This window comes from Vanessa tameamea, chromosome 12, assembly GCF_037043105.1.
Source record: "Vanessa tameamea isolate UH-Manoa-2023 chromosome 12, ilVanTame1 primary haplotype, whole genome shotgun sequence".
Classification (NCBI taxonomy): Eukaryota; Metazoa; Arthropoda; class Insecta; order Lepidoptera; family Nymphalidae; genus Vanessa; species Vanessa tameamea.
The window spans coordinates 162356-183463 of record NC_087320.1 but is presented as its reverse complement, the minus strand read 5'-3'; the positions used below and the strand labels follow the sequence as shown (position 1 = coordinate 183463).

The window sequence follows — 21108 nt, the reverse complement described above, 5'->3', positions numbered from 1 at the left end:
TTCACTACATTATATATCGATTATCGCAATTACCATACAAACTGTTCATTCCACGTTTCTCATTACATTGCGTGCGCGTGCGCACTTGCCCAACACCTGAGCCTGCCATCATAGGAGCGATTACGATTTTCGTAATATATCATCAAAATACTTGAAATCGTGTATTTGTTTAAATACTTAATAATAGCAAAGCGCAAAGAGTGATCTTTGTAACATTGTAACATATATCGAAATTATGAGTGACGTCTTTACTTTGTAAACTCAAAATCAAACTCATTTGAATATTTCTAAGATATCCTTATACTTTTACAAACGACGACCATGAGAGGAAGGACTTGGTCAAAGTATTATTCTTGAGTGAGAATCGAATCCGCCATCTTTGCAACTAGCTGCTTGGACTACCGCGGCAAGTGCCGGTCGCTCATAAATTGAGATCTGAGCGCGAAAACATTACTAGATAGTCTGATACGAACGCCCTGCGACGTAAAAGATTTATAACTTCGAGCTTCTTGATCAAGGCATTGTTACAATTTATACCAAAACATGGAATTAATATCAATTGGTAATCTATACACTAAAATCATTCTTGTTTTAAATTCAATTAAAAAGCCAATTTCTCAAATCAGTGTGGAAACATTTACCTATTGATAATCAAACCAATGAACTACCATCGGTTCGGAAAGCAATTAGCCAGACTACGTAGAATCAGCGAAAGAAACTCAGCGGGACTTTTTGTAATTTTTTTTACAATTATTTCAAAATACTATAGAAATATCAAGAGGCGATCGCTTTATTCCCGAGGCGCGCTAACATCCGTGAACTCACTAATTGGATATCACTTCGTATCCTATACGTCCCACGTCGTTCATCCGATTGATCTGAACTTTTGTACACTTGTTAGCAATTGCGTAGAGGTGTCTGGTATAATGCCGTCAAGGGACATCTGGCGGAGCGCAAGTCATAAAAGAAAATTACAATTAAATGTCGTATAAAAATGTGGGACTAGTCAAAGTAAATAATATATATTGTACTTTGCACAAAAATACAGATAAACTTAAGTATAAATAGACGGACTTAAGGCAGATTAAGATTAACTGGATTATATTTCCTTCGATATTTTTTTACAAGATAATCTCATCGGTTTCTTATTCTTTGTAACTTTCATTTTTGTTCTCATCGAGTAGAACTATAATTAATGACGCGTGTTTTATAACACGTGACATAAGTACTCATGAGAAATAATATTGATGAGCATTATAGTTTTTGGACCTCAAATATACTTCACTCATACAAATATCAAAAGCTTGTAAGATGGATTGAGAATTCCTTGATAGAATAACCCGACTGTGTTAGCTTAGGTGATCGCCAGACGTACAAACAAAGCGACGGCAGAAAGTAAAGCTGATAACAAAAATACAACTACAAAATAAAAGTTCTCAGAGATCCATTACCGCGGTCGTGAGATTTTTTTGGTATTTATCACACAACGTAACGAACTGTCTAGCGGAGAAATAGACTTTAAGTGAGTGATTTATGAGACGACGAATTATCCGCCGATAACATTTAGCAACTTGTACAGATAACGTTTTCTTTTATGTAACTCATCGAATTGATGGTCGATGTGGGTCAATACACGTGGTAAATAAAATTAGCGCTTTCAAAAAATATTTTCTACGATAAAAGTATATGTGTAAGAAATAATGAATAAAATAAATAAGTAAGTATCAGGAAGGGGGCTGGTGAAGTATGCGTTGATATGATCTGCGATTATTGTAACGAAGTTTTCGGCTGTGCAGATATTGCGCGTATACAAGCTGCAATATTGGACACTTGTTATCCTGATAAATATCCTCAGGGGATACAGGAAAACTGCCTATGTATGTATTTGTATGTATTTATTTATACACAAACACAAGGACGTGCCTCTTATAAGAGTGGGATCCGTGGACAAATTGAGCTCACCACGTCTATATATATAAACTTATAACACATTCATAACAGTTTTATTTCACAGTTATAATTTGTCGTTGTCTTTTAGGCAGACGGACGGGCACATAGACCACCTGATTGTAAGTGGTCACCACCGCCCATAGGCATTGGCGCTGTAAGAAATAATTAAAAATAAAATTACATCACACCAATGCGCCACCAACCTTCGGAGCTATGATGTTATGTCCCTCGTGCCAGTTACACTGGCTTACTCACCTTTCAAATCGGAACACAACAATACTAAGTACTGCTGTTTGGCGGTAGAATATCTGTTGAGTGTGTAGTACCTATCTAGACGAGCTTGCACGAAGCCCTACCACCAAGTAAAGTCTGTCTAAGTTATTATAGCTCACAAACCGCTTTAGCGTTGCCCGGACACAGTAGCGTTGTGTACACACACATCATGGCAGCTGCGGTACGTAAGAAAAAAAGGTCAAAGCAGAAGCTTCCTATTTTAATATTTATTACAATATCGATCATTGCCTGAGAATTATGATCTTTAAACAAAACCTACAACCGGATAACTCGAACTTAGAGGTCGGAGAATGTAACCTACATTCCAAAATACAAATCCGCTCTGTGGTACAAACTTTCAGGCGTGAATACACGACTGGCAAACTTACTTATCATTAAATAACATAGTAATTATTATGACTATTATATAATCTAAACAAGAACTGTGATTAGTCGCGGTCGAGTGCGGACCTCCCCCTGCGTCCCGGCTCATACAACACGACAAAGTACCAACGATGTTGAAAACTTTAATAATAATTGCTCTGCGGATCACTGTTCTATAATTTTATAGTGAATTTAAATACTTGTTTACGAATAAAAATACAATTATTTGTAATCTGAGAATGTAAACTAATACAATGATAGATTATTATCTACGAAGTAATTGTGCAAGGTTGTTGCTAGAAACAATCATACGGTTGTCAAGCAGTAACAGAATATGTCGACACGAGTCGAAATACAACATTTAATTCATGTTTTGTATCAATAATTCAATATGACCTTCGATGTATATTGAGATGTCTGTCCCGACTTCGTGCCGATAAAACGTATATAAAGTATATTTGAAAAGAAAATTTCGAAAATTCGTTCCATAATGAGCGTCGATATCGCCAAAGGAGTATCTATGTTAAACTTCAAGTGTATCGGACTTAGTTTTACTTTAACATTAATACTTATTGTTGCAGTTGACATGTATATATATACCGTTTTCTTTTTATTTAATAAAAACATCTAAAGATATATAGGTTTAACCTGTGAATCTTAGGGCGTGGCCTCTACGAGCAGTGTTAGGACATTATTGGTAAAACAGGATTTAGGACCAAATAATTAGAGTTAAACTTAACGGAAAATGTGTATTACTTTTTATATCAAGAAACATGAACAATCTTTCGGTATTTTAAGCTAACTATTATATAAGAAGTATCTCAAACGTTTTCTTAATCAAACTTAACATAAATCTAATTATGTAACTGACAATAAAAACATTAGTCAATAAATAAGAGCACAATCTCTTGAGAGAAAAAGCCTGAAATATCTCAGCAGATATTCATCTACACTAAAGCGAGTAATCATTATGAAGCCCAGGGCTGCCAACTCACAAAAGGTAATTTTATAGAACGCGGTGAAATAATATGTAATATTATATTTTATTTGATTTGGATTTATTCGATTTATACTCTACATATACAATACTTTTAGTTTTTATTAGGGCTTTGCAAACCCGTCTTGGTAGGATCCACCGACTCATCAGATATTCTACCACCTAGCAGCAATACTTAGTATTGTGTTCCGGTTTCAATCGTGAGTGAGCTAGTTTAATTATCATTTAGATCCATTTGAATCCGCGACATATATATGTATTAAGATATACATATAAAAATAACTAAAATTTGAAAGCCCATAATTGGCGAGCCGCATTATTATATATTCTATATGTATACATCTACTTTATATGTTTCTAGTCGTATAATAACGATTACTAAATCTCGTGTAGAATTTTTACAAGTATGACATACAATTTTATACTAATGAGTTAATTTACAATAATAACGGTAACAACTGAGTTGGTTGCCGGTTTTCTCAGCATCACAATCTTAACCGATTGTAATTGCAAACGATTAAAAAATAACTAAAAACTTTAAATATGTTTGAATTTATGTCTACATGAAAAGTTATCTAGTTTTTTAAATTATTCATAATTGATAAATAAATTATAATCAGGGTGACAATTGTGTCTATACTAATATAAAAAGTAGCTCACTCTGCCTGTCTGTCTGTCCGTTGCTCTTTCACGGCCAAACCACTGAACTTTTTATGTTAACACCTGACGACCAACTGCTAAAATGCGAGCAAAGCAAAGCCGCGAGCGCTAACTAGTATTTACTAGATACAATTTACAAGATACAATTTACAAGATACTACAACCTATACCGTCTACGCGAGTGAGAAATAAATTATCCCTGTTAGCATTTGGTGCACGTATTAAATTCCATGAGAGTTATTGAATTGTAGAATTCATAAGAGTTTGTACTCATCAAAGTTTAATCCAATCCGAATTGTATTCTGAAACTCTCCTCGCTACGGGGATATTCTTTATTTTCTATATCATCTTGAACTTTCGAAAAATTAACAAGCTCCGTATCATTAAAAGACAGATCATCCTTTTGGATGAAAAACACGAAATTAGCGCGGAAACAACTTCGCAAGGACTTTTCAAGAATAATATCTGATAACATCTAGTACGCTTACGGTGACCATCAGTTGGTTGTTAAATAATGTTGATCGTGGATACCGGTAATCTGTAAGATAACTCAACACTAAATATAATCAAGGCAGGCCGTATAAAGTCAATTGTCTCGCTAAACATTAAATAGCAAAGATAGGGTATGGCGGTTCAACGGTCCCCATAAGTAGACTCTTGAATAGGGGATTATTTTTATTATAGATTTACAAAGACCAAAAAACCAAATGCGTCTACCAATTTTGGTTAAAGAAAATAACATCAAATATATCTGTACAATCAAAGAATGGTAATGTAAATTATATTATATGTAAACAAATAATTATTATTAATAAATGATGCGTAACAGCCTGTTTAAATCCCTCTTCTGGGTAAATAGCTCATCTAGAGTTTGAACTGCATTCCACCACACTTCTCATCGATGCAGGTTGACAGACGCTCATGTAACAAAACTTCATCCGACACATGTAGGTGTTCCTTCATCGCTGCGCACAAGAAACATTATAAAAACAAGTAAATTAAACGAACAATGGCTCGGCAACTTGCCCGGTTGTGCCCACAATTTTCCATCTCGACGACAAAAGGTGCCAAAATAAAGAAACATATTTTATAACGAGCGCGTGGTTATCTGTCAGGTGTATGCGAAGACAACATCCTTGTGCTACTGTTAAGGCGATATAATTATTTGGAACCCGTTTCAATATCAGATTATTCCGCATATATTTTAATCAGAAAGAAAATTACAACAACATATCGATAATTCGTCGTAATTACAGATCGTGGCGGCCGCCACCGCCGCCTCGTCGTGAACAATAATATAATATAATCCATGAGGAAAGACATCATTTTTTGCGAAAATGTTTATTTGTTCTAATACAACGTATGTTGGTCTATTTTGTAAGTAGTTTATGGGTCAATCCCTAGATTGGGCTCATAAAAAGTTATTGAGTTTATTTAAGCCTTAATAACAATCTGGAGTCACGTGGTAGGTCCTGCACTCGAATACTTCTTTTTACTAAATAGGCAGGCAGACTGGCTAATGTGGCACCCGACGGTGAGCGGCCACCGCCGCCAATAGACATTAGCGCTGCAAGAAATATCCTACCATAGTAGTAAACCGTACTAGTAAAGTAATTAACTCAAACTTTTACACGCTTTGTAAGACATGTCACAGTGAATACAATTGTCCAGATCTTGTCGAATAAATCTAATAAGGTACTCATCAGAAGAATTTCAGACGTCCTCCATTATTCCATGTTCCAAGTGATTTACGAATGCAGGATACTCCTTTACGAACGTGCTACATCTACAATAAAGATTTCCCTTTTGTAGACATTTTTCACCTCGATCTATACTTATTATTCCGTAAGTTTCGAAAAATCTTCTTATTATTGCAGTCCTGATTCCCGTTTAAGGCATATAGTATGTCTGTATTCGCTGGCTAATTGAGAACTTTGTTTTCCCTGTGCGTCCATGAACCTGTTGCTCGTTTTGTCTGCGCCTCTTTAGCGGGTAGCGATTTATTTGTACTTAATACAGTAGTATTAGTCAGACATGTTTTAGGACTCAGGTCTCGCCCATCTTCAAATAGCTGTATTTTCTGTTTAATTCTTTATTATTATCGTCCTATTGTCTGTTTTCTCCGATAAACTAAATAAAAAAATATACCTTAAGACATTAATTAATAATATGCTATGTAAACACCATGGGTGACACCGAATATTGTATTTGTTTTACTTCAATTATTATATTTTTTGTTTTTGATTTCGACGTTTCTAAAAATTTAAAATAATAATAAATATTTTCAAGTAGGCTCATTAAAGCGATTCTATATGAAAGTCGACGAATACTAAATCCACGCTCATCTATCATTTATATAATATGTGTTACTTTAACGTAAAACTTTAATTTATTAACTGGCAATGTTTTGCCAAAGGTTATATAGGCATATTATAACATTATGTAAATACATTTGGAATAACTAAAATAATACTAATAATATATATTTATATCAATTATATTTGTAATTGTAATATTGACTTTGTTTTCTATGTGACAAAATAAAATACACACAATTAAAATTATTTGCAATTAACTGCCAGTCGTATAAATAATATTTTATAAAGATAAATATTTTATTTAATATATTTGTATAAAAAAAAAACTACTGATATATTATATTTTTTTTTAATACACTTAATTAGATTAAAACTTTGCGAAAACTGCACGTTATTTTGATGAACGAGATATACATTGCTGAAGCCGGCCTCGCGAGTACGTTTATATCGTCATTTTTCAAAATTAAATTATGGATACTTGTAGGCGGAAACACGAATTTAAGAAATGATCTTTTAGTTGCAAAGAATTTCATAATTCTAATGAAACTCTTATATTTATGGGGGTTGCTTGTAAGAATGCCTGTATTTTTATAATTTGATAATTAAAAAATGATTTTATAAACATATTAAAATAAACATTAAACTGAACGTGTAAAGAATTGATAGACATAGGAAATTTCAAAATCTTGTAATGAGAAGTATCAATTGTTTAAAACAAAAGTAATCAATAAAACACATTTTATGATTATGAGTAAGAATACTTATAAATTATTTCTAAGATTTTTACAGATAACAATTAAATACATACCTAATAGCAGAAGCAATGCATTGATTTAAACTATTTTGCAGAAAGAATAGATTCCCCTTTTATAACTTAATGCGATAATTGTTTCTGAGTAATCTAACAGGATTTTATTCGAAATGTTGTACATTTATTGCATGTGTATTCATTTGGTAATTTGCACCATTTTTTAAACGTATTTAAAGAGCAGGAAACACATAATGTTGAAAAATCATAAAATAATACGTTCAGGATTAGAATGTCAATATAATGGGAAAATAAAAAATAAAACATTCACCATACAATACGCAGAGTATATACCGATGAATTAACCAATAAATATGTTGGTGTATTACACATATTAACGGATTTGATTTAATATTAAAGTTAATACAATTAACAAGCCCGGCGCGAAGAGGGGACTCGCATATATAGCGAAGATGCGCAGGCGAACCACCAACAGTGCCCGGCCGCGCATTCGCGGTACTTTACGTTTTCAAACGAAATCATAGAAATTCAGTAAAAAGTTCCGTGAGTAGAATACGAATTAGTGTGTTTCGGATTCTTTAAACTCGTGGTGAGTCTTGGTTATCACATATTATTAAATCTATTTATTAAAAATAATAGGTATTCGACGATGATTCGTCCTATTGAAATATTTTTTTAATTCAAAGTTAATTATGAAGTCGGTTGTAATTTTGCAGTCGTGATATAATTAAGGGGAAAAATTATTTTCTGAGTTTTATCAGGATTGCGACCGCAGAGCAATCGTAATTATTGTTCTTATATAAAATTGCAAACAAAATGTCGAATCCGAACGTAAATAATATCACATCACGCCCTTTTGTTGCAGAAGTGAGCCGCCCCAAGATGATCGCCCTACGAGTAATGGTACGTCACAACTAAATAATTTATTATAATTAACACGAGGATAGCGCACATTTTTTGAGGATTAAATGATAAATTGGGAGTTAAGCTTATTAAAGTGGTTCTGTGCATTAGGTGAATAAAACAATTATTGGTCGAAATTTGTCCATTAAATGAGCGTTTTTGGACCTGCGATACTAGTCTTTATTAAAACCGTACAGTGATATAAGGTAAAATATTTATGGATCAGTTATTTTGATGTTTGCACAACAACTGTGGACAATACAGTATTGGATTAAAACGCAATCCTTGCATAGGTCACGGTTTGAGAATAAATCTTGACCATCGTTATCGTTTCAATAGCAAATTAAAAGTACAAATTTTACGCCCCAACAACATTCAAGCCCGCGACTTAGAAAATCTAAATATTGTTTATTTTAATTTGTTTTGCTTTACTTATGACGTATACATATAAAACACCACACATTAAATGCCTGTTTAATTGTTTTACCAACCGTCATGAGCCGTAATGAGCCGTCATGAGCCGTCATGAGCCGATACGAATCATGCGCCACCTATTTTCGGTTGAGGGTAGAAGTGCCGAGGATAAAGTTCAATTTCGAATCAATTGAGTAAACGCTGTATAAACACTCGGACGCTTAGTCAGGATACAGGGAATACAAAACGGTGCTCATTGGGGAGCGCCTCCCCGATGATGTTCAAGACTTGGACCATCAGGTAGGCGACCCAGAAGGTCTCTTATAAACATTTTTAGAGGATCGCCTAAGACGGCGCTATGTCACGTAGAGAACGACTACTATGGATTTATGTATAATAAGATAATGTTGTTCACATAACTTAAATTAATATCGAATATTAATTAATTGGAACTTTTTGAAAATATAAAAATATCAGAATAAACTTTTTGCTATCGAGTAATAATTTCAGTTATTTATTCTGAAACGGTTTTAAAAATGGGTTTGAAAATTTGAAAATTTCTTTTATATTAACTACTTTTATATTTATATTGTTAATGCAATTCAACGATACCAAAATCAGCGAGTTTCATTATAAAAAAATAAATAAACTAAATCACTCTATTACGCATCAAATGTAACCGAGATAAACTTGAACAACAACATACAACAATGCAAAGCTCGCCGGCGCCGCTTAGAAAATAGAGTTATCGACTCGCACATAAACACGTGGCCCATATATTTATCGTATCTCGAATTAAATATAAAATGTATAATTGAATACTTCAACTCAAATTTGACCCTAACTCAATAAAGCCTAAATCCATAAAGCTCTTAGTAAAATGATAGTGATCGAAAGTATAATTTCGACATTGGCCGTGTTTCGCGGTTATCCCAATTCCACTGAGAACAAGGCGGCCGCGCGCAATGTGTGTGAAAGTGTGGAGGCATACTATAACACGGGAAAAACGAAAACAGCGCGATTTTATCGTTACGTAACGCAGACAGTACAGACGCACTGACATCTGTATAACATAGCGAATAAATATGTAAAGCTTCGTTTATTTTATCATTCGGTCGAACAGTTAAAGACCTCATAAGCTATTGTATATTTATATATATAATACTAAGAGCTTATGATATAAATATCAGACAACTGCTTACAAACATCATTTGAACCGAGCACTAATAATATATGTTTAAGTTTAATAACATTGTTTTCACCGCAGTAAATATCAATTAAGCTCTTTAGACCGCGTTATAATAAAGTGGCAGTTCTTACTGTAATAATCAATTAAGTTGTATTTGGTTCCATTCCTTGTTTGAGCTATTTTTTTATTAAAAATAAAAGAAGAAGAACATAGCATTAAGAACGGCTAGCAAAGGTCGAGTTGAAATCTAATGCCGTTTAATGTTTCTGGCCCACGCCAAACCAAATATTAATTTTAAAATATACTAACTATCATCAAATTATATCTGTCCCTGAGGCTTCAATGTCGTTCGTACGCCCCGGGGACAAGTTAACAAGTACAAATACAATTACCATTGCAAATTAATTATAATGAAATAAAAATAGAGTAGCCTTTAATTTCATTCATACAACACACACTTATAGGGTCGTAACCCGCGAGCCTTAAACGACATTTGTATCTGGGACCCGTCTACGGCTTTATTCAGATAAACTCATAGATCATTACCACAATTTGGCTCTCCGCTATAGTATTTAACGTCAAAGGCCGCAACACACGCCGTGAGCGTTGCGTCAGAGACCGCAGCGTTACGTCACACAGTGCGATATGGATGCTTAAGTGACGATAGGAGTGCTTAGGAATCACCTTTACGACTTTTACTTTAGGTATTCATTTATTTTTATGAGATTTTGGCGTCGGTTACGTCCATGTGGATTTTGAACTTAGAATTGTTCCTTGATTATCCCTAAGAACCTCTTTTCTCGAAAGATTCGTACCGGTAAAGACGATGCAATTTTAAGAATTTGCCTATTCGTCTGTAACAAATCAATTATGTAACCTCTTTTTAAATATATTTCACCTTGGCAGGGTCACACGGGACTTTATAGAATGTTATAATGTTTAAATATACATAACCATTTAATAGATTTGATTAATAATAGATATGATTTCAATTATTCCGCGCTACCTATTAAAGCTGATTTCCCGTTTCAGCGGTCCAAATGTCCATAACATAAATGTAGTTTTACACTCTCGTTAATTAAAAGCCATTCGTTTGATTGGAAACTCCTTTGACGCTCCGTGGTGTTGTTTGTAATGGTGACCATTCATGTTTTCACGTTTGGAGTGATACTTGAAGTTAATTATCACCTGACCGCGAAATTGTTGCCTTAGCACTTACTGCATGATGGATATACGAATTTAATAAAAGGAATATATTTTATAATTACCCATAAAAGTATATTAACTTCAGTCTACCGAGATTTTAAAAGAAATTCGAAATAAACATCAATATTGCCAGCGGTTCCACTATTCCACCCGTAAATTTATACAAATTCTAGTGAGCCAAAACGATCAGAATGGCGAGTAGAAAGTGCGGAGAAGGTCAAGGCCGACACACTTCCGCGCCGTGACGCAACCTCCGCCGCGCGCATCTCGCACACGTCGGAACTCCGCGAGGCTTTGACATGAGCAAGAACTAACAGAGATCGCCGTTGCCACAGACCAAGGAACTATAATACAACTTAATTTATCCAAGTTTTTATGGCTATAGTAAATAGTCAGACAGATTAGTATTCATTTGGAAATGGATTTAATTTTTATATAATTATACCAAAAACTATAATCAGAGAATAAGTTTTGTTATAAAACTTACTGGGTATAAAGCTTACGGAATTCATTCAAGATTTGAATCCGAATTCCAACAAAAATGAAACTAGACTTGAAATGTAGCCAAATATCAGGTAAATTAAAGTCTTCGCTTGTTCCTGATTCAGAGCGCGCAGCCGCGTCCAGTACACTCGTGACCGGATTATCAATGGCCGTTCCGTTCGTACGGAATGGTACCATGATCGTTCATCTCGTGTCCGCGACTAACATGACAATACACTTATCTCCTGTGCTAATTATTTAATCGGTAATGTCATCTAAGCCGTCAGGCATAACGTGTTACATAATTTAAAAACTTATATTCGCTCTAAAAATACCTACTTTAGTCAATATTTCATGTGCTCGATGAGGTCTCCTGTAACTGTAGGAGCACATACATTTTAAAATATTATTGTGTATCCATTGGAGATCCTTAATATGTAAACAAAAATTGAAGCAGAAAAAGTGTTGAAATTTGAAATCAAGTGTGGCAGTACTTGAATACATATGAGTACAATAGCTATTTGTTCAGTGAACCGATTGAGATCTCTAACTCAAATTAAATTAGTAAGAGAATTTAAAGCGTTAACATTCTTTTGTTTGAAGTAATAGTTCGTTCATAACAAAGGCGAGTGTTCCCAGAATTCAGAGTTTAAAAAATGTGACAGCGCAGTTATTCAATAAAACAACGATTGCTGTCACAATCTGTCTATACTGTTATTGTACGCCGGCATGTACTCGCAGCTATCTCCACGTGCTCTCTAAAGCCAGTGAAATCGCTTCACTAATAGTATTATGATTAGCAAGTGAGAATGTTTAGGTTTTGCGACCGACGACAGCATCGTTGACGCCTAACGAGCGAAAAGCATAGATTCGTATCAAGTTCCTTTTTCATTGTAACACTTACAGATATACAGATAATAAAGGCTAGAAGTTTATTATTACAATAACAATTATGAAAGTTAAAACCAATAAAAATAAAATTTTACGAGCATAATCGTACACATTTGCAAAACTTCAATTATTCGAAATTAGTCTAAATTCCAATCCCTTAGAAGGCTTAGGCACTGAAGTATAATCCAAAGTGTATCTGAAGTATAATTAAATTCTCATCATTTCATAAACTCACATAGCATTAGGCTCCAGACGGTTAAATGCAATTATATTTCACATGGGCGTGTATTCAAATATTACGTTTTACGCAACACTTTTTATCTCCACTTAATCTCACTCGCGAAAGTTCTCTAAGCATTTGACGAACATCAAGCAACATAATTCTTGATGTACAATAAATAACTCGTGACAGCAAATCTACAAAGATTCGGTCATAGTTCACACTCTTAAATCATTATGTAAGTCAACATTTAAAAAACTTTACCAGCTACATTGCCGGTTTGCCATTGACTTTTATTGATAATAATGACAAAACTAGTTAATGGATGATGTTCAAATTCAAACAAACGGCGTGGTCTCGCTAGCGCCACTTTTACTTCCGCTCCCCGGCGCGCGCGCACGCTATGTCCGTTATGTCACACAAAATATTTGTATTTTTGCGTTATCTCGAAGACATGCATAACAAATTACACGTATTCTTATTAATGCGTTTTGTATTTCCTATTTTATTTTTATTTTTTTATAAATTTATAAATGAACTATTCACAATTAAAATTAAGCACCTAAATAAACAATTAGTCGTTTCTAACCCAAAAACTTAAAGTAATGAGGTTTTTTATGATTTTATGATTTAATGATTATATATCGATGTATAGAATAAATAACAAAAAAACGTTCACTCAATCTAGTCTGCACAATAGAATTTTGACGACTTTACCAACCTTTGAGACACATTACTGAGATAGTTCTGACGCAACGCGAGGAAACGGGAAACCGTTCACCTTTCCATTCATCTTTGATATTGGAAAGTGTCAGGGGGCATTGTTCGGGGTTCCGCGACACATTCGACGCCGCCGTCGCTTCCGTTAATACGTACTAATCTTCGTACGTCGAATTCATTGATCGTGAGAAATTAAAAGTACTAAAATAGATCGTTAACGTTCGACTTTATTTTCACATACGCTATTTAATGATCTCACTTGGGATAATATTTTTTATGGCGTCTAATTAATTTAAGCGGAGAAAAAGGGGAAATTTTCATGTAGAACATATTTTCACATTAATTCTCACAAACAAATTCTTGCGCTGATATATGAAACTTCTTAATTATGGGTATAAAATAAGTTACCACATGGCCTTTCTTAAATGTTTATTTGGCATTTTATACAAAATTTCCCCTTCGCCTGTGCTCACTGACACTTCAAGAAGTATAAACCACTCCAAACACCGTCTAAGCTCCGCCAACCGTGAGATTTAATATGTTACATCCGTTGTGCCTGCAATTACTCTGGCTTACTACCCTTAAACCGGAACACAACATACAAAGACATAGACGACGAATAAATACTTCCCGCTTTTGTTAAATTAAACATTCACCAAAGACTGCTGTCGCTGCTCTTAAACGATTCTTATTATTGCAAACTACACAGTTTGTAATGAGATCAAAACAGTAAAGAACAAACTCCGACGCTTAAAATATTAGTTTAATTGGAGTAGCCGAAGATTACACGTTTAAAGGCAACAGTGTTATCGCTTCGTTCCGCCTCCAGAGATGACTTGTTCGCAAATAAATAAAGCGGTGTTGCGAATTCGATTTGCACAATTCGGAACAATACCGCGTCTTGCGTTTGCTTCCCAAGTTCCCGTGAGACTAAATACCTCTTTGATGTGATTATCTCTCATCTGATTTGCATAGCTTCTCTATTTAAGAAAACGCCCTTGGCGTACTGAAATATATCCATCGGAAACAGTTACGCGTATACCTATTTCAATTATCTGCGTAATATTTGGGATCTAAATCCTTAGGTACTCGTATAGATTAAGGATTAAAAAACATTAAATTTTATTTAATTTTGTAATTGCCTCAAAATAAATACATCTTGAACGCATAAAATGAGGTATATTGAGTTTCATACTAATTATAAGCTCTAGGAGTTGACATTAGTAAACATAGCTGCGGTCGCCTAGCAATGAACACAAATACTTGAACCGTAATGTAATAAGCTGTGGCATGTTACGTAAGTAATCGATCGCGTGAACTAAACATCATTGTCAAATAAAAGGTGCGACACAGTCCGCTGTAAGTTATCGAGGACTGTATCGAACAAACTGGAAAAGTTTCGACTTCACTAATCCACCGTAACAAACATTTAATAGTTTACGTTGTTCATAATTAAGTTCATGAATTCTGATCGACCAAGAATACAACTTGTAACGGAACTAGTACTTCCTAGTATAGAAGTCAACTAGCATGAATCATGTTAAGAAAAACTTACAAATCAAGAAGACATAAAGTAGTTTAGTATTCCAGTGCAATATTAATGGCGTGCTTAAGATGCTGGCAGTAATGTAGCGAAGAGCATCACCACCGAGAACAGCCAAGACGCGACCGGCCATTTAAATTTGCATTCCATAATGACAGCGCTTTGTTTTAACAAAGTTCTGTTACCGCAGTCTGTTTCGACATCTTTACTTTTGTGTCGTGGCCTAATGTCCCAAACACAATGTCTTCCTTGTGTTATTATTATTTGACAAACAAAACACCTTTTTGAATATAATAGCAAATATAAGGCATGTTACTCATGTACAAGATCATTTAGATGATTAAAAAACGTGGATACAGATGTATTTGTTGATTTTCGTGCACGACATTCCAAACCTTTGGTATCTCAACATTTTTGTCCTGCAATATTCAAAATATTTTGTAATTTTATTCGTTTTGATATCATCTCATCATTCGTATACATATGGTATAATTTCCTAGTAAATACATTTGACCCACGTGAAGGTAATCCACGATGATACAGCGATATAGTGGGCGAGACAGGGATATAAACTTTGTCACTGATACGAATTTAATCGTTTTGTAATGAAAGGTATACTGTCTCCAGTGCGAGCTAAGTTTGCGTTATTTTTCTCTAACAAACATTCGCCGTGATTGCCTTTTGTTTTAACGCAAAGCATAAACTGAGCTCGTATTATAAATATTCATTAAATTCAGATTAAACAATTTGGACTTCTATTCAACTTATAAAAAGAGAGAGACGGCTAGCAATTTACAAATACACAATGCTTATATTTCGCCAGACAATACATGGTTCCACTACACCCTTTTTTTGTCATACATTAACTACTTAGTTTAACAACAAGAGCTGCGAAATTAGAATGTGCACTATAAATCGTGAATGGTTTTGTTTGTCGTGTAAGACTCATACTTTAAAACCGAAAACGTATGACGAACTCTCACATTTTAAAAACGATCACGAACACAAGTTGGCGAGTTGATAATAAGTTTATATAGCTCTAAAACTAGTACTCGATATATTTATTTAGAGACAATTAATACGAACTTCACTTTCATTAATAATGTATGAAAACTAGCTATTCAGAGTTCTATCCGAACACCTAAAGGATGCGGGAAAGCGGTGTCTACGCACGTAACTCACGTTGGGTGACTACAAAGTACATGTAATGAGGAGAAATAGATGATTTTGAGGTAAATCACCCATTTCACCAATCTCTTCTCCCATTTATCTCCACTTGCCGTGGTGTGAATCCAAATGTATTCGTACGTTTTTATACGTCAGTTAAAACAAATGACATTCATAAAATGTGAAAATTATAAAAGTAAAAAAATCTTTCGTGATATTGATTTCGATTTTAGAATTTGAATTTGAATTTAAGAGAAACTCATTTAATTTAATTAGTCTATTATTCAATTGCGTAAAACATTCCAACCTCTTTTGTTTATTTTAGCAAACCGACTTATAACGTGTATTTTATTAAGGAATAAATTATAAACTACGAATTATGATTCAACATTATGAAACTGATGTAAATAAGCAGTTTCTATATTTAAATCAGTGATAAGAACCTCCATTAGATTGCTGCCGAAATGCGGTTACATAACCAAGAATGTTGCGGTGTTTCGGTAAATAGTGAGTTGGCCGTATTCCAGTAACAAGTAAACATTACATGGACAAGTTAAATGTACTTCTGCGACATTACATGTTATGATGAAATAAATGAGTTTTGTTTCTGATTTTAAAGTGATTAAAGCTTTCTGGATTTTTTATATACATATTAAGTATATCATCCTATAAGAAAAAAAATCAATTTTTGGTTAGGTTAGCAAACTTAGACACTGTATTATAAATAATAAAAGCTGCTACAAATATTTGATTTTGAGCAAATATTTTTAAGGTTGATTGGATTTAATTACCCTTTCGATTAATAGATTTCAACTTGGGTTAAACTCAAACTCAAACTCAAATTCCTTTATTCAATATAGAAGCATTACACTTTCTTATTGATGGTCAAATTAAACACTACCACCGGTTCGAAAAAAGGAACACCTTGACCTGAGAAGAACCGGCGAAAGAAACTCAGCGGGACTTTTTTTTTTGTCAAATTAATTACATACATAATTGTATATGAATAGAAATAGCCAGGAGGCGATCGTTTCATTCCCAAGGTGTGCTATCAAACATAAACTCACTAATTGTATAGTAACCTTTAGCACACAAGCGTTCCTTAACAATTTTTTTAAATTTGACAACAGAAGCGTTTTGAACACTTTCTGGGATCCTATTGTAGAAGCGTATACATTGCCCCACAAAAGAGTTACTGACTCTATGCAGTCGAGTAACAAGAGTAACAAGATTGTGTTTGTTCCTTGTACCAATGGTATGAGAATCACATTTTCTCATAAAAACATAAATATTTTTCCGTACATACAAAACATTACAGAATATATATTGAGAAGCAACAGTTAATATCTTAATTTCTTTAAATGTATACCTTAATGATTCCTTGGCTCCTAGGTTATAGAATGCGCGAATAGCCCTCTTTCTCTTTCCCATGGTTAAGAAAGATGTATCGTGGTATCGGTCCGGGTACCATTGGCCCGAGATAATATCTTGTCACGTTTTAACAATAATAATTATGCTTTCAATTGTCTTTCTTTCCAATGCCTAGAAAGTGTTTCTTCAGAATACTAAATTGTATGGTCACTTTTACAGCTGCTGGGAGTCATGATGGCGGTGACGCTGGCGGCTGCCACACCGCGCAAGTACCACAAGCGGGAGGGTAAGTGTAATATACTTACTTAATTCCTAAAAACCAAACATGACTCCTGTACTATTCGAACTGACTTAGCTATTCGTCGTATCGTATCTTGAAGCTTATACACCCCGCTCTCATCTGAGTGTAATGATATAAACTGAGAACATATAACTAAAAAAAATTAAGCACCTATTCCTCTATTTGCAGCTCCGCTTAGCTCTTCTTATGGACCACCCTCCTTTGGAGGCGGTGGTGGCGGAGGCGGTGGCGGTGGCAGCTACAGGCCTTCTTCGAACTACGGTGCCCCTCGACCATCCTCAAAATACGGACCGCCGTCAAGACCATCGAGTAGCTACGGTGCCCCTTCCAAACCACATGGACCTCCTTCTTCAAGTTATGGTGTCCCTAGGCCACCTTCAACTAGCTACGGTGTTCCAACAGGTCCCTCCAGTTCCTACGGAGCGCCTAAAGGTTCAGGCTCATTTGGGGGATCAAGCTCTTTCGGTGGCTCTGGATCATTCGGTGGCTCTAAGCCATCCAGCTCATACGGTGTTCCATCCAGCTCATACGGTGTTCCATCCAGCTCTTATGGTGCTCCATCGTCAGGTAGCTCATTTGGCTCAGGAGGTAGTTCCTACAGTTCAGGAGGTGGCATTTCTTCCTCCTACGGGGTACCATCTGGGGGCTCGCATGGAGGCTCACACGGAGGATCAGGCGGTGGCATATCCTCTTCCTACGGTGTACCATCTGGAGGCTCGCACGGAGGATCAGGCGGTGGCATATCCTCTTCCTACGGTGTACCATCTGGAGGTTCCCACGGAGGCTCTCACGGAGGATCAGGCGGTGGCATATCCTCTTCCTACGGTGTACCATCTGGAGGTTCCCACGGAGGCTCTCACGGAGGATCAGGCGGTGGCATTTCTTCTTCCTACGGTGTACCATCTGGAGGTTCCCACGGAGGCTCTCACGGAGGATCAGGCGGTGGCATTTCTTCTTCCTACGGTGTACCATCTGGAGGTTCCCACGGAAGCTCTCACGGAAGTTCCCACGGAGGTTCAGGAGGTGGTATTTCTTCCTCTTATGGTGTACCATCTGGTGGCTCCCATGGAGGTTCAGGAGGCAGCATTTCTTCTTCTTATGGTGTGCCGTCCGGTGGCTCCCACGGTAGTTCAGGAGGCGGTATTTCATCGTCGTATGGTGCACCAGCACCTTCAGATTCATATGGAGCACCAGTTCCTTTGTCATCTTATGGCGCTCCATCCTCAGGCGGCCATGGCTCTGGTAGCAGTTCTGGATTTGGTAGTTCCGGATTTGGCAGCAGTAGTTTTGGAAGCAGCGGATTTGGCAGTAGTGGTCCATCATCCAGCTACGGAGCACCATCTAGCTCATACGGAGCTCCTAGCGGAGGTGGTTACAGCTCAGGAGGCTCTTCTGGAGGTCATAGTTCTGGTGGCTATTCCTCTAGCAGTCATGGCTCTGGTAGCGGTTTTGGCGGATCTGGTGGATACTCTGGAAGTTCTGGCGGATATAGTTCTGGAGGCGGATCAGGTGGCTACTCATCAGGTGGCGGATCGGGTGGTTACTCTTCTGGTGGTGGATCGGGAGGTTACTCGTCTGGAGGCTCCAGTGGTTACTCGTCTGGAGGTTCAGGTGGTCATGGTTCAGGTGGATACTCATCAGGAGGTGGATCAGGTGGCGGATCGGGTGGTTACTCTTCTGGTGGTGGATCAGGTGGCTACTCATCAGGCGGCGGATCGGGTGGTTACTCTTCTGGTGGTGGATCAGATGGCTACTCGTCCGGAGGTTCCGGTGGCTACTCCTCAGGAGGTCACAGTTCCGGTGGCTATTCCGGAGGAGTACCAGCCACTATCAGCCAAAGCTACGATTCAAGCGGCGGCTATGTATACTAAGTATTTGTCAACTGTATTCAGCTGTTGAAAGCGGTCGATGATATTAGTCAACTGTCAGTCAACGATCCTCGATGGCATCGCAGAAGCATGATCAGTATTAAGCAGTTACCGGGATGTAAAAAGTAACGCGTGAGTTGTAACACTTAAATAATGGTTCTCAAAACCCATTCGTAATCTGTCCTCACCGTTAGGTTGTAGTCTCGTCCTCATTAAGGCGAGGTTATATTGTGCCCTTCATGACAAATTTTATTATTTTGTCCATCGCTGATTAGAAAGTATCTTTAAGTTAAATGTAACAAACAAATGTACAAAACCCTTAGTATTTAAGTTAAAAGATTTTATATAGAATAAAATGTGTAAATAATTATTTTCTACTTTTATTTTATACTTTGGCCCAAATATTAGCACAAGAGTACACAATCGACTTTGAATATTAGGCAAACTTACACGCTTAACCAAATTGCTACACAGTTTAAACTCAGTATTCACTCACCGATTATAATGTTGTTCAGTACAAATCGATAATAAACGACAAACAATATGGCAACAATCGTCTGAGATTTTCAAAGGGACATCACACTCCGGTGATGTCTCACAACTTGCAACAACCGAGCAACGTTATACTTGTAATTCCAAGGCTGATTGTATGATGTAAAGTAAACTCAAACAATTGCAACTATTAACTGATGAGATAATAAAAAATATTTGAAATCAGCCACCATTAAACATACATCTGCAACATTATAGCGAGGGTCAGGGTTTTATGAAAACAAACGAAGACAATCAACATACTATATGTTTTATTTACGCAGAGAGAGCTGCGGAGTCACAACATTACACGATTTACATTCAATATTCAACAAGAACTAGGATTAAGTCAATAGTAGGTATAGCTACCAGCTAACAGTGGACCCGCCCCTTCCTAACGTCATCGCAGACAGACATGGACTTGTGATTTTAATTTCTAAAATGCAATAAACCACAACACTGTATGTTAAGTATTTCTCTTAAACATTCAAGATGTTACATTTAGGCGCACAGTAGAGTAAACACCGAGTTGATACATTTTATGAAATCTTAACTTTTAATCTATAATTAGAATTTAAAAATAAAAGAATGTACTCATTGAAACAGGCTGCCGTTACCGTTTAATTCTTGCATCTGTGTATGCAATGACATTAGCACGCGACGTTGAAGAACAACAACAATATTCTAAAGACTACCTTAAATATATTGATATGTATCAGTTACGAGATCACTAACATATGCGATATGCTTTACACTTACACGGTACAATAATGATATGTCCTGATTGAGTCTTCGCGAAGTACTAACAGGCAGGCGACTGTATCACAAAAATCGATAGGTATACGTATATCTCTATATATCTCGATCTAAATAAGAAATGCGTTATATAAATTTTTATTAAAAGCTCCGATCCTCAATACATAGAGAAGTTTAAACACGATAAAAACTTT

At 35.9% G+C, this 21108-nt stretch overlaps 1 protein-coding gene across 7 annotated transcripts; it reads left to right on the top strand.

Moving 5' to 3' along the window:
* The first annotated feature begins 7806 nt into the window (after nucleotides 1–7806).
* On the top strand, nucleotides 7807–19997 carry LOC113403909 (pro-resilin). Of its 7 annotated transcripts, none has more exons than XM_064216471.1 (6): nucleotides 7807–7940; nucleotides 8217–8254; nucleotides 17678–17744; nucleotides 17928–18494; nucleotides 18783–19412; nucleotides 19452–19997. In XM_064216471.1, the coding sequence occupies exons 2-6, from the start codon at nucleotides 8234–8236 to the stop codon at nucleotides 19628–19630; spliced, it is 1464 nt and encodes a 487-aa protein (XP_064072541.1). In that variant the 5' UTR covers nucleotides 7807–7940; nucleotides 8217–8233; the 3' UTR covers nucleotides 19631–19997. The 7 variants fall into 7 exon arrangements, with proteins under 7 accessions (XP_064072541.1, XP_064072537.1, XP_064072539.1 ...); XM_064216467.1 differs by having other exon boundaries at nucleotides 17928–18530; nucleotides 18612–19412; XM_064216469.1 differs by having other exon boundaries at nucleotides 17928–18680.
* The last annotated feature ends 1111 nt before the right edge of the window (nucleotides 19998–21108 follow it).

Coding starts and splice junctions, on each gene's coding strand:
- LOC113403909 (XM_064216465.1), top strand. CDS start 8,234: ATGATCGCCCTACGAGTAATG. Junction 8,255..17,677: donor TGATCGCCCTACGAGTAATG/GTACGTCACAAC, acceptor TCACTTTTACAG/CTGCTGGGAGTCATGATGGC. Junction 17,745..17,927: donor CAAGTACCACAAGCGGGAGG/GTAAGTGTAATA, acceptor CTCTATTTGCAG/CTCCGCTTAGCTCTTCTTAT.